Genomic DNA, 13555 nt, shown 5'->3' with positions numbered 1-13555 from the left:
CAGAGAATTTGAACTTGATATGGACCTGAAAATGGACCAAAAGATGTACAGGTCTCCTGTGCAATTCACACCAGAGATGCGTGAACCAGCTCCATAGAGTGTCGGTCACAATCTCCCGCTGTGCGATTTGGATGCGTATAAAAAGCTGCATTCGATTTGCACTGGTGTGAACCCAGCCTAAATAACACCTGTATTAGAGAATAAGGAGCCTGCTGCTACTGATCAATCTTTCTTAAAATGCTAACTGGCTGTGATGCTAATCCCAAGGCTTCAATGCTTCCCGCGGTACTAACCTGAACAAATAAACACTGTTCTAACATCAGTGACTTTCTAACATACATGCTTGTTTGGGGTCGGTGAAAAAAAAAAAAAAGGGGGGGTGTTGAAGGTAAAGAAAGCCAGCTAATTCGTTTTCTTGGAAAACGATAAACAATGGCAGCACTTTGTCATTGCATGCTTTCCTTTAACATAATAGGCAGACCAATGGTAGGAGGAACGAGAAAGTGGGGCAGGATTTCAGACATACTGCTTATGGTTATTCAAACGCCTCCTTTCAATTGGCTCAAAAGGAAAAAAAAAAAACTGTAGGTTATTGGACAGACAAGGAGGCAGGCAGGATATTTTACAGTGCTCTGAAGCTCAGTGGTCTAATGCACATCATAACAGTATACGGTATAAAACCTCAGCAAACTACAATGTACATGGAGAGGAAAAGAACTGACAATTCTGTGGCGTATTCACCAAAGAAATAAATGGTGACTAAAGCAGGAGAAGGGTTTGAAATAACATATACTAGGGCAAGGCTCTGTTCACACCTCGGCATTGCTATTTTACAGGCGTTTTTACAGAGTTTTGCAGCGTTTTCAAGGTTAAAATGTCACAATGTAAAAGCAGTAAAACGCCTGTAATCTGCCCAAAAAAAAAAAAAGCTTGTGTACTTTTTGGACAACGGACATTTGGCTTTAAGTGACACAATGCTTAGATGTGAACAGGGGCCATTAAAATGAATGGGATTTGTCATGTTGGGCATTTTTAGAGCTGAGGCTTAGAGCAGAAAAGTGCCCAAAAACACCCAGGTGTGAACGGGGCTTAGAGATTAATGCCTGAGAGTCAAAGAGAAAGTGCAAACACCAAAGGGTCACAGAGTGCACATAAACAGTGAAGAGCAATAGCACTGAATCCCAGAGAGAGCAGGAGAGAGTGACCACAGACACATAAGATCCAGAAGCTGAATACACAAATGCCTAGAAAAGGATGTACACACAAAAGCATACATATGCACACTAGATGTCAGTAAGATAGGTATAAATACACAACGGAAATGGTCATTTAGAACAGAGCAGTCACACATACTGGAAATGATACACAAATACAGTAAAAAGGGTCCTATTAGGCTGCCAAATGTTCCAACTATGCACAGGCAGTGTTGACACTTTTCTGAGAATAATTTCTGTGTGCAAAACCTTACATCCACACAATCCCTCAGATGTTCAAGGTACATGTACAAGGAAATAAAGAACAGGAGAGAAAAAGAAAGTTAGTGCTTGGGTCCAAAGTTATATGAGCCTGCGTTGATATACGAGACCGCAATGCAGATCGGGGGCGAGTGGGTACAATAGAGTGACGAGAGAAAGACTCAAAATTGTGTCATGGGGGAAGCTGATCATGTGTACACACATTATAGAACAAGGCACAAAGATACCAGCGCTGTAACGGCACACGATCAAATGTAGGAAAACAGCAGTTTTACTGTAAATGAAAAAAGAAAAAAAACACACTCATTAGTACAGAGGAGGCAGGTTTGTTGCCCTTGATATCTGCATTTTTAACTGATAACATATGGACCAGAATTTAATAAAACAGTATCTGCCAAAACTGCAAAAATGCCACATACAAAAATGACAGAAGACTAGTAGGTGCCCAAATTAAACACGTTTCTTTGGAGCTGGGGCTAATACCTGTAAGCACAGTCTGAAGATTAGTAGTCACTAAAACACCACTACTACCACAATGTTTCATCTTGGCATGGCAATGCTGTTCACATTAAAGCACAATGACATGGGTATGGGGATCCCTTTTTTGCAATGATGCCTACAGGAGCTTTGTTCAGATAAGGTGCTTCTGAAATATACTACAATAAAAATGATCATTACCCTGATTATTAAGCTGGATACATTTTTAGCATTTCTAGACAATGAGTACTGCTGCAGGGTAAAACAAGTATGACATCTTGAATTTATGGATGATAGATCTCATATATGTGCATATTTTGTATTTTACACATGCTCAAACATTTCCGTATATATGTATGTATCAATATCTGCCAAGAAAAATACTATATTTTGTCATTGGTGGTCTAGCATTCTTCAAACAAATGCAAAGAAACAACAAACACAGAGGACTGCGCCCAAACAGAATCATACATACTATATAAAGACCACATGAAAAATACACATACACAGATAGATTATAGTCATCAGATAGAGGGAAGCAAAGGCCCACAATGAATATTATATGAGAAGAATGACTTAGAAAAGGATAGATACAAATACATACCTTTAAGGTTATTTAGGTCCTGAAGAAACTTCTTGTAGTTGGAGATACTCATGACAACAGGTGTGCTTTCTACATTCAATGAGCAGCCTAACCTGTGTTACCCAGAGGTAAATGATCCCTATGTAGTCCAACCCCCCACCTCTAAGCAAACACACGGCCACTGCGCATAGAGAGGTCATACAACACTCAAAGAATTCCGCTAACCTCCGGTATAAATCTGCCAAAAATTGATTTAAAGCTAACTAGAATACCAATAACCACCCAGTGACAGTACGGAGTAACTATAACAAGCAAATGGAAGTTGTGCCTTTTACAATGTGAACTTTACTCTAACAAGGCTACTCATAACATTGAGCCTTAGGGTCACTGTAGAAAACAGACATAGCTCAGAGGTATTTACAGCACAAGGTGATCCGGAACTAGCACACCTCCCCCCATTGGCACACCTGAACACACAACCCTAGGATAAAGCAGTAAGCATCCAAGCAGTAGCATCCAGTGTAAGGACCAAGTGAATCTGCGGGAGGAAACGGTCCACACGTGTTGTAACTGAAGGCAAGAGGGGTGGGTCACTAGATTGGGTTTCTTCACCTGCTCCCAGACAGCTGGCAGATTCAGGAGGGAGATGTTCGCATGAATACCAGACTAAAGGATTAAGGCACAGACCCTTACAGCATGTCCCGAAAAGATCAAGATATCTGTCAAATACAGTATTACACACTAGGCTATAAAGCCACCAGGTCCCATAGGACCTATTTACAGGCACTCCACAGTAAGAGCTTCATCCCACCCAGAAAATACTGGAAACAGATGGGGGACAGAAAACTTTAAGGCAGACGTTTGGATATTTGTTCACTTAAAGACCTCTTTCACACCACGCGGGACGATCATTTCATCAGTTCAGTATCGATTTTTTTCAAAGAAAAAAGAGATGAAGATGAGCGACTGGTCAAATCGCATGACAGGCTGCCGCCTATTTCCGGCAGTCACTCTGTTCTAATTGGTGCGTTGCCAACTTTGCGGTTCTGTACCGATATGAAAAAGTAGTTCCTGTGCCTCTTTTGATGATGTCGTGTGCGACTTGCATAGACATCTGTGTATGAAGCCGCACAGATGTCTTCCAAGTCACATGACATGCAGCTTAGAAATTGTGACATTTTATATAAAGTCGCACAATTTCAAAAGGTGCAGTCAACTTGAACAGGGGCTCGGTTTTGTTATCAGTTTATTTACGTCCATCAACAATGCAAAAACTGACTGTCCGTCCGTTTACATCTGATTTTTGTCCGTTGCATTTTTTTAACCGCTTCAGCCCCGGAGCATTTTACCCCCCTTCCTGACCAAAGCACATTTTGTGATTCGACACTGCGTCGCTTTAACTGACATTTGTGCGGCTGTGCAACACTGCACCAAAACAAAATGGACGTCCTTTTTTTCCCCACAAATAGAGTTTTCTTTTGGTGGTATTTGATCACCTCTGCGGTTTTTATTTTTTGCACTATAAACAAAAAAACAAGAGTGACAATTTTGAAAAAAAAAATGCATTATTATTTTTTACTTTTTGCTATCCGTTTAGGCCGATATGTATTCTTCTACATATTTTTAGAAAAAAAGAAAAAAAAAATATATTGCAATGAGCGTATATTGATTGGTTTTGTGCAAAAGTTATAGTGTCAAATACAAAATAGGGGATAGATTATAGCATTTTTATTATTTTATTTTTTTTACTAGTAATGGCAGTGATCTGTGATTTTTCTCATGACTGATATTATGGGGGACACATCGGACAATTCTGACAAATTTCTGGGACCATTGGCATTAATACCGTGATCAATTCTATAAAAATGCATTGATCACTGTAAAAATGTCACTGGCAGTGTAGGGGTTAACACTAGGGGGCGATCAAAGCATCAATTGTGTTCCCTAGTGAGTGTTCTAACGGAAGGGGGAGGGGACTGATTACACAGAGATCCTGGTTCTCCCCGTGTTACGAGCAATCGCGGGAGCCCGGTAGTCACACTTGCAGCGGCTCCGGGGGGGGGGTGCGAGCTGTGGGAGTGTACCTAGTGGCCACCAGAGGGAGTGACGTAACATAACGGCGATTCACAAGCCATGTTGCCAAAGTACAATTGTGGTGGCTGGTCGGCAAGCGGTTAAAAGAAACAAAAATAGGGCTTTGATCAGATTTTAAAAAAAAAAAAAAAAACAGATGTAAATGGATAATTATCTGTTGACATATCCAGTTTTCCATAGACATGCATTGATGTCCGTTTTTCTTCCGTCAAAAGATGGATTAAAAAAAATGGACAAACGTTCTGCATGTGCGAAAGGTGGCCTAAAGCAGATCTTCACTGTATCCGAGCACCACAAACCAGAAACACTTTTTCATAGATTTGTAATATTCAAAGAAAACTCCTACATCCATCCATGTCTCCATGCTTTATTTTGTTGCGCAATCACTTTTAAATATACCCCCTAACATTTCTGGCTGTGGCCATTTTGAGTAAGGGCAAATGATTCATGTAGCATTTACTTCCTGAAATCCATCTGCCCTTAGCTCAAGTGTGAATGCAGGAGAGAGTGCTTAGCTGAGAAACCCCTCCTCCGCCCTCCTGAAGACTCTTGGGATGTATGATATCATTCGCCTAGGCATGGAAACCAAGAAGTAACCTGAAGAAATGTAACAAAAATAAGTTTAAAACAAGAAAATATGATACTGTATATTTTCCTATCCATTTACTAATACCAGCAGCAGGAGGATTAAAAACAATCAATGTTGATTGGGAGAGGGAAGTTCCACCAACACTGAAAGTCCATGTGTCAGAGAATATTTCTAGTCTAAAAGTATGTAAGTGCAATCTATTGTACAGGAGATAGGGAGGACAGCTAATCACCAAGAGCTGTATAGTTCATTTTACCACATGTATCAATATCTACAGATTCTACATAAAATTCTAATCCAGTCAAAATATTTTTGAAAGCTCTGGAAATGGTTAGAACCTCTAATTTTTACATCAGTCTATAAAACTGCCCTACTATATAGGTCTGACTGGATGTCACAGCAAGAAATGAAACTAAATCTTGTCAAAAGAATGGCAACAATTTTTTTCTTTTAAAGAGAGAAGGATTAGAAGCTCTTACCAGGCTGGTACTGCTTGGATGCAAGAAGAGCTGCACTCTGCCAATTCAGATTAAAAAAACCTTTTAGTTCAAACACGCGCCACCCCGACAGCCAGGTGCCTTTCCTTGGGTTGTGTGTTATTAATGCCATCCGATTTCCCACTGGGAAGTATTCATGTCTTCTCATGGCTTGTCCAAGTAACAAGTAAAAGGTCACAAAAGCGTGGGGAAAATTCCCCAAGGCAGTTTTTGTTTTTACTGCATTAATGTGACGGAAGGTAAAAACGTTACTAGTTGCTGTGGGTTATTGCAATTTGCATGTCATTACTCGCTGTACGGATTTATTAGATAAGAGCATTTATGTTCTTCTATTTCAGCTTTGGAGCCTTTCACACGGAGGTGCTTCAAAACTGCCCATAAAATCGATGAGCGCTTATGCAAGGCTTTTGAGGCGTTCGTTTTTTTAAGGACACGAGACTCAAAAAATGCTCCAAAAACCATTTTGAGGAGCTTTTCAGGCACGTCCCATTCATTTTCAATGGAGAGGGGTGTTTTTGAAGCGCTTGTTTTTTTCAGCACGCCAAACATGCGGCTTACATGATTTTTTGCACTGCTCCGCCAGCACACCACCCCAGTGTGAATTCATTGACTTTAAAAAGGAAGCAGCTTTCGTGAGCTTTTCAGGCGCTTTTTTTTTTTAGCATCAAAGTGTTTGAAAAGCACCTCAGTGTGAAAGAGCTCTTAGTAACACTATGGGTTAATTTACTAAAACTGGAGAGTGCAAAACCTGCATTGAAACCAATCAGCTTCCAGGTTTGCTTGTTTTTTCTCAAAGTGCCACTATCTCATCTTTATATCATCCTCTCTGTCAGATAAAAAGCTGCATCCTAGTGCCTGTGCTTTATAAAAAAAATATATATATTTCTACCTTTTTAAAAGAATCTCCCAGCAATCACATGAGTCTAGGCTCTCAAATCTCCCTGTGTGACATCTCCAGGGGGCGGGGTCGAGATTCCCCTGCTGATGTCAGCCAGGGAGGAGAGGAGCTAAGAGCCTGGAGTCACGTGACATGTGATCACTGTAAGACACTGTTAAAACTAGTAGAATTCTTTTTTTTATATATATAAAGCATAGATTTTTATTTGCCAGAGGGGATGATATACAGATCAGTTTGTTTTGAAGCAGTGGGGAGAGGAGCAGATCAGCGACAGTGAGAGATGACAGGTAGAGCAGGACAGAGGGAGACAGGAGAGCTGCACATGGCATACGTGCCTCCGTCATATGTTGACAGTGGTGTCAGGGCTCAGCAGCCCTGATATATCAGAGTCAGCGTACAGAGGGGAGGGTAGAAACTGGCAGGATCAGCCAGGTATTACAGGTGATACAGGGGGCCAAATGACACAGCGCAAGCACTGTGCTGTATAATATGCTTTTAAAGGAACAAGATCTTTATTTTTTTGGGTTAACGCTTTAATTGAACAAGCTGCAGTTAGAAGCTTGACTTCCATGCACAGCTGCACTCGATTTTACATTCTCCAGTTTTAGTAAATCAACCTCAAAGTATAGAACTAAGCGCTCATTTACATTGCCTGCGGCTTTGAAATTATGTGACTTCATCTGAAATCGCACGATTTCAAAGCTGCATGTCAGTACAACTTGGAAGACATCTTTACGGCTTCATGTACAGACGTCTATGCAAATCACACTCGAAATTGCAAAAAGTAGTGCAGGAACTACTTTTTCAAATCAATGCGGCACAACAAAGTCGGCATCACACTGATTCGAACAGTGCGACTGGCGACAATAGGTGCTAAAAAGGTGACAGGTCAAATCGCATGACATGTCGCTACAACCAATATCATCTATTAGATTCATATGTGTGTCATGGGGCTCTGGTGAGGCTATTTGAGTTTCCATTTCTGAGTTTCCATCTACCACCAAAATACTCTGGCTATTATAAAAGGGGTGCTCATCTTTTCTGGAGTATTCAGTTATGTATCATTACACAAGGGGCAACAGAAGGACACCTTAAAACATGCACAGGACATGAGGATTGATTTACTAAGATTGGAAAGTGCAAAATCTGGTGCAGCTGCGTATGGTAGCCAGCTTCTAAGTTCAGTTTATTCAATTAAGCTTTGACAAAAAAAACTGGAAGCTGATTGGTTTCTTTGCACAACTGCCACAGATTTTTTTGCACTCTCCAGTTTTAGTAAAATCGACCCTGCGGCAAACTTTTATGGTCACTTTCTTTAAAAAGGCTCAGCCACATTGAACTTGCTGAATGTCAACAGTAGGATTATGATCAGAGAACAGAAAATTCAATGATAAAAAGACTATTTGAAGTGATATGTAAACACGTAAAGGAAGGGCAAAGGCTACTACTGTGTACACTGTAGCTCACAAGGTTATATATAGATTACTGTGTTTACAATTATAGAGACATGGCAGTGTCATGCAATCAAAATCTCATCTACGTTTAATTAAATGGTCCACCCTGGAAAAACAAAATAATTTAGTGACATGTTTTAGGAGAAAGCATTCATAATTACAAGGAAACCCGAAAGATAAAAACACACAGGCCTCCATTGTTGCCTGCTCCTTCTGAAGAAGCTAGTTGAGTCCTTGACTAGGATGACTATAGATAAAGGGTCCTCTCACACCTAGATGTCTGGAATAGAGCTCTACTTATTTGCAGTTTTCAGTGCATGTTAAAATATGTGGGGGGTCAGTGGGAAGACTGCCCCTCTTATAGTGGTGATCAGAATTCTGCCCCTATAGACAGCTCAAAGAGCACTGGTGTCATGCAGCTGCCATTGACAAATGGCACTGGCCACAAGACTATGCAAGCACCAACCCATGAACGGTCAATCAGCCACAGCTCATGGAAATCATAGCAGTTTCTGGAGAACTTCCAGAGAACCCAGGTAAAAATGGCTCATCTTAAGCTGGCCATACACTGTTAGAATATCGCTTGGGAAAACCGTTCGAAAATTGTAAAATTTGTCGAACATGCATGCGAGAACACCAACATTGCATCAATAGATGTCGCCCAATATTAGACATATTAGCGATCGTTAACAACATAAATAGTACAATTGTCCTCGATCAATTATATAAGCAGTGTAAGTTATGTAACAAGGATTCGACTTTTGAGAATCCTCCCACGGAAACCCGTGGTTAGATTTTAACATGCGCAGTAAATTTTTCGAACTATTTTCGTTCGATTACACTACTAATCTTTCGAAAATCAATAGTTTTTGCGAAAAAAAAAAACCACACGTTGGGGGGGTTTTTTCGGCACAAAATTTGCATTTCGAGAATCGAAATGTAACCACTAACGTTTCGAATGTCGAACAATCGAGCGTAGCGGACGGTTTTCCGAATGATATTCTAACCGTGTATGGCCAGCTTAAGTCTGACAGCATCAGGGCTCAGAGGAAGCACATTCAAGTACTTTCCAATCCGGCTTTGCAATCAGAGGACGTAGATAGCACGTGTGGGGGGGGGGGGGTGAGCGATGCCAGGGGCAGAATGGTACGATTTGCTGGACGACCACAGCGTGGGCTATTTATTGATCACTGAGTAATTCTAGGGTGAACTCCTACTTTAAAAACAACAGTTGACTAATCAAAGTGGATAAATTCACTAATAAGAAAGCATTAAGTTACACATTAACCAACCTCACTGCTTGCCTGGAGGTTCAGGTTAAGCGCTTGGTTGATAGATAGTACTGCGTTTGGTAGAAATACATTGTATGGCTTGCCTTAGCCCCACAAGACCTCAACCACATTTAGAGACTGGTAAGCTGTAATATACTTAATTTTTGTTCTTGGCTTTAGATTTGCTTAAAGAGGAAGTAAACTTCCACCTTCCCTTGTTCATGCACGGGAATGACGTCACTGGGGCTTCGGCCAGTCACAGAGATGGAGTACACGAACCCAGAAGCAAGACGGGTGAAGATGGAAGCAGATTCCATCGCTGCAATGCATACTAGCGCATTATGCCTTTGTCTTGCAGGTAAGATAAAAAGAAAAGAACTCTTTACCGTCGGATTTGCGTCGCTATTCGGCCACTAGCAGGCGGTTTTACTCCCCGCTAGCATCCGGGAAAAGATTAAAAACCACCGCAAAGCCACGCTGCCCCATTGATTTCAATGGGCAGGAGCGGTATACACACCGCTCCAAATATGCTGCTAGCAGGACTTTTTTTTTTTTTACCAACCTGCCAGCACACCGCTCCAGTGTGAAATCCCAATAAGTGTATATTAGTTTTCATGAACGTGATAGCATCTACAAACTATGGGACATACTGGAATTTTTATTTATTTATACTAGTAAATGGCAGCGATCAGTGTCTTATAGCAGGACTGCGATAGTGTAGCAGCCAGTCTGACTATGTGGGAAACAGTGACACCAATACAGTGATCAGTGCTAAAAATATACACGGACACTGAACAAAAGACCAAGCCTGGGAAGGGGTTAACATCTAGGGCGATCAAGAGATTTAGGCTGCTTTCACACTGGGGAGGGCGGGCGTTGACGGTAAAATGCCACTAGTTTTGGGGGCGATTTACCGTTGTTTTAGCTGCTCTATTTGGCCGCTAGTGGGGCGGTTTTTACCCACGATAACGGCCAAATAAAGGGTTAAATGTGCATGTGTAGCACCGCTGCCGAAGCGATTTGCAAGTGTTCTGGCAGCGATGCCCATTCATTCCAATGGGCAGTAGATGCTGCTTGCAGGACAATTTCTAACGTCCTGCAAGTGCACTGACCCAGTGTGAAAGCACTCTGGCTTTCACACTGGGGATGCTTTTTTCAGGCGCTTTACAGACACTATTTCCAGCCAAAAAGTGCCTGAAAATGCCCTAGTGTGAAAAGGGTCTAAAGGTGGGCCTAACAGTGCTTGGTGCATTCACTAAGGCATGTGCCAGTTTTTATTCCCTGCTTTGCAGGGAAACAAAATCAGCACATCCCCACTGACAGGACATTCTGTATTGTTTACATTCACAGAGCTCTGTCCTGTCATCCTCTTCGCAGATCAGTGGGTGCCAGCAGTTAACCATTGGCTGGTACCCACTGATCGGCTTGTACTGTTACTAGTCACAGCACAGTCACTGTGACCCATACCCAGAACTGCTGGATCACATATCCAGTACAGGAGAGCTGCTTTGCCACCATACTTTTACATGAGGCGGTCGGCAGGCAGTTAAGACAAGTTTATTTAGCATGTATATAAACCTTTTGTTCTAAAGAACAAAAATATAATATATTGCAGCTTACTAGTCCTTAGATGTGGTGGCTGCGTTTGTTCTCGTCATCATTTTATCAGCGTTTTTTATATTTATTTTTACCTGGAAATCCTGCCAGTAACGCCTTCTGTCTAGAGCCCCATACACACTATCAGATTTTCTGCTGATTTTTTCCTTCAGATTTACCAAAACCATATAATATGAGGTCAAACCTTAGGAGTTTCAATGTGTATGCCAGTGTTTCTCAACTCCAGTCCTCAAGGCGCCCCAACAGGTCATGTTTTCATGCTTTCCATTACTTTGCACAGGTGATTTGATCAGTTTCACTGCCTTGGTAATTACCACAGCCAATTCGTCTGAGGGAAAGCTAGAAAACATGACCTGTTAGGGCACCTTAAGGACTGGAGTTGAGAAACACTGGTGTATGCAATCAGGCAGGCCCTCGCACTACATGGTTTTGGTAAAACTGATGACAAAAATCAGCAGAAAATCCAATAGTGTGTGTGGGGCTTTAGGGTGGCAATGCTCACGGGTGGAAGGAAAGAAAATTGCGTGATTATTTGATTAACACAGTAGGGGTCCTTTCACACAGGATGGATCCTTGATGATCCTGCCCCGTGAACATCCGCTTGCTCAGCAGGGAATGTTCCGTTGATCCCCGCTGAGCCAGCGGATGGCAGGGCGGTTACTGCACACTGTACAGGGATCACCCTGTCAGATCTCCGCTCTCCTCTATGGGGGAATCGGATGCACACGGACCGTCTGTCGGACCATAGCGGGGATGGATGATATCGGGTGTCAGCGGATGTTCATCCACCGAAAACCCGTTAAGCCATAGGGATGCATGCATGTCCGTATTTTATCTGAAAACAGATGATTGATTTGTGTACAACCAAGGTGCCCATACATGGATGGAAATTTGTCCGGTCCCTACTGAACCAGCTGAATTTCGATCCATGTATGACCAGCTTTACTTTGTGTGCATTTACACACAAACATTTATCAGTGATTATTCAAAGCTGTGCAGAACTTCTGTGCTGTCAGTGCACAGAACACATTTGTTTTCTAAAGGAAACTGATTAAAAATACATCCAGGATATATAAAAATACTATTACAAGAAATTTGATCAAGGCAATGATGATAAACTATATGTTTGGAACCAAACTGAGTTTCCCAATATCAAATTCCTTTGACTAAACCACATAGGAAATTCCCCAAATACAGATAACACACACAAAAACGAGCAAGATAAATATTTGTTTGAGTGTTACATAAACTAATGTGTATACTGTATAAACAAAAAATTACTTTTTAACCCTTGTTTGTTTAAAAAAACAAAAAAAAAAAAAAAAGTCCCAAAATATTTTTTTTCTTTTAATTTGGTTGCAAAAAATAAATAATAATAATAATAAAAAACAAAATAAAAAAACCCTATTCGTAAAAGATAACCTCTTTATTGAAGACCTGCTGTTCTCAGAATATCACAGAACTCTGCACACAGTAAACTTTTGCATCTGCTTATCTTGGAACTCTCAATGGGGAACAGTCCAAAAAAAATCCTATACACAAAGTAACTTTTAATACATAGTACATCAATCCATTTACTCTCAACTTAAAAAACCCAGAAGCATCCATCCAGTTACACACTTAATTCAGCAAGACAGCCGCAGCCCCACTCACTGTTAGACCTCCTCTGGGCTGGAATCTTGTCAAGACTTGGCCGCGCCTGCGCAGTGAGCCCTAATAGCCCCGTATAGGACTGCACTCCAAAACTGAGACACTCAAAATACAGTCCTATTCAAGTTCTATTGGGGTTCATTCTGTAAGCATGGCCAATGTTAAAGAAGAATTTCACCCAGAGAAAGTAAACAGCAGAAGAGGTCATTGCTGCCATGCTGCAATAAGTAAACAGCTGGGGGTTAGTTTAGATAAGGGGTCTACTGTTTACTACAAGTACACTTGTCCTTTTGACTGCTATTCTCTTAAAACCACTATTACCTCTCTCAGAGACCACAGTACTCTTCCTGACATTGCCTTCATCTGCTTTTCTTTCCAGAAGGACAGCACCATGTTTGTTCAAGCATTGTCCAGGATCGGCATCCAATTCCTGGACTAAGCTGACCCAGTCATGTAAAATCTGGTTTATGTGCAGTTATTAGCGGTGTTCACAAATATCTGACTGAGATCTATCTGCCCCTACAGTAGCTTCTCAGATTGTGACTTGCTACAAATTTACCATGCACAGCCCGAGTGATCACTGGGGAGAAGAGATTGCTTCCTCTTGATGCAACAGGCTGATTTTTGTTGATAAAATGTGACACCTTCCTAAACAATTTTACGGTTGTTGTAAATTATGACATACCAGGAACGTATTAAAGAGATTGCAAAGGATTTTTTTTTTTTTTAAATGATAAAAAAATTCAAAAAAACGTAACCGCTCTGGAGATTCTGGCTCCTCCAGCCTTTCCAGTGCCCTCGTAGCAAGCTGCTTGCTACAGTATGGTGGCACTTGTGTGGGCTTGATCCCAAGCCACATTATGTGCACGTCTTGACACACACAGTGTAGCTCGGCTCCACTCCCACTATTTCCTTATGATCAAAGCTCAAGATGGTTCTATAGAAATGAG

General features: G+C 41.3%; 1 protein-coding gene and 1 long non-coding RNA gene across 16 annotated transcripts in view; one reads left to right on the top strand and one right to left on the bottom strand.

Moving 5' to 3' along the window:
* MACF1 (microtubule actin crosslinking factor 1) overlaps nt 1–13555 on the bottom strand; it is a 416995-nt gene that overhangs the window by 312860 nt on the left and 90580 nt on the right. The window contains exon 1 of one of the 12 annotated variants that reach the window (XM_077482054.1): nt 2557–2678. The exons of the other annotated variants lie outside the window; for them this stretch is intronic. Coding sequence (XP_077338180.1) covers nt 2557–2608 — 52 coding nt within the window. The 5' untranslated portion in view covers nt 2609–2678. Of the gene's footprint in view, nt 1–2556; nt 2679–13555 lie in introns of those variants that run through there. 12 annotated transcript variants of the gene reach the window in all.
* Nucleotides 1–13555, top strand: part of LOC143982920 (uncharacterized) — a 54073-nt gene that overhangs the window by 24888 nt on the left and 15630 nt on the right. For 3 of the 4 annotated variants that reach the window (XR_013274536.1, XR_013274537.1, XR_013274535.1), the window contains one exon: nt 9519–9696. The exons of the other annotated variant lie outside the window; for it this stretch is intronic. This is a non-coding gene — a long non-coding RNA (uncharacterized LOC143982920). The remainder of the gene's footprint in view (nt 1–9518; nt 9697–13555) is intronic. 4 annotated transcript variants of the gene reach the window in all.

The sequence above is a fragment of the Lithobates pipiens genome, unplaced genomic scaffold, assembly GCF_037356315.1.
Source record: "Lithobates pipiens isolate NorthernLeopardFrog02 unplaced genomic scaffold, aLitPip1_a1.2 Scaffold_16, whole genome shotgun sequence".
Classification (NCBI taxonomy): domain Eukaryota; kingdom Metazoa; phylum Chordata; class Amphibia; order Anura; family Ranidae; genus Lithobates; species Lithobates pipiens.
The sequence above is the reverse complement of the archived record's forward strand: the minus strand, read 5'-3'. Positions and strand labels throughout refer to the sequence as shown.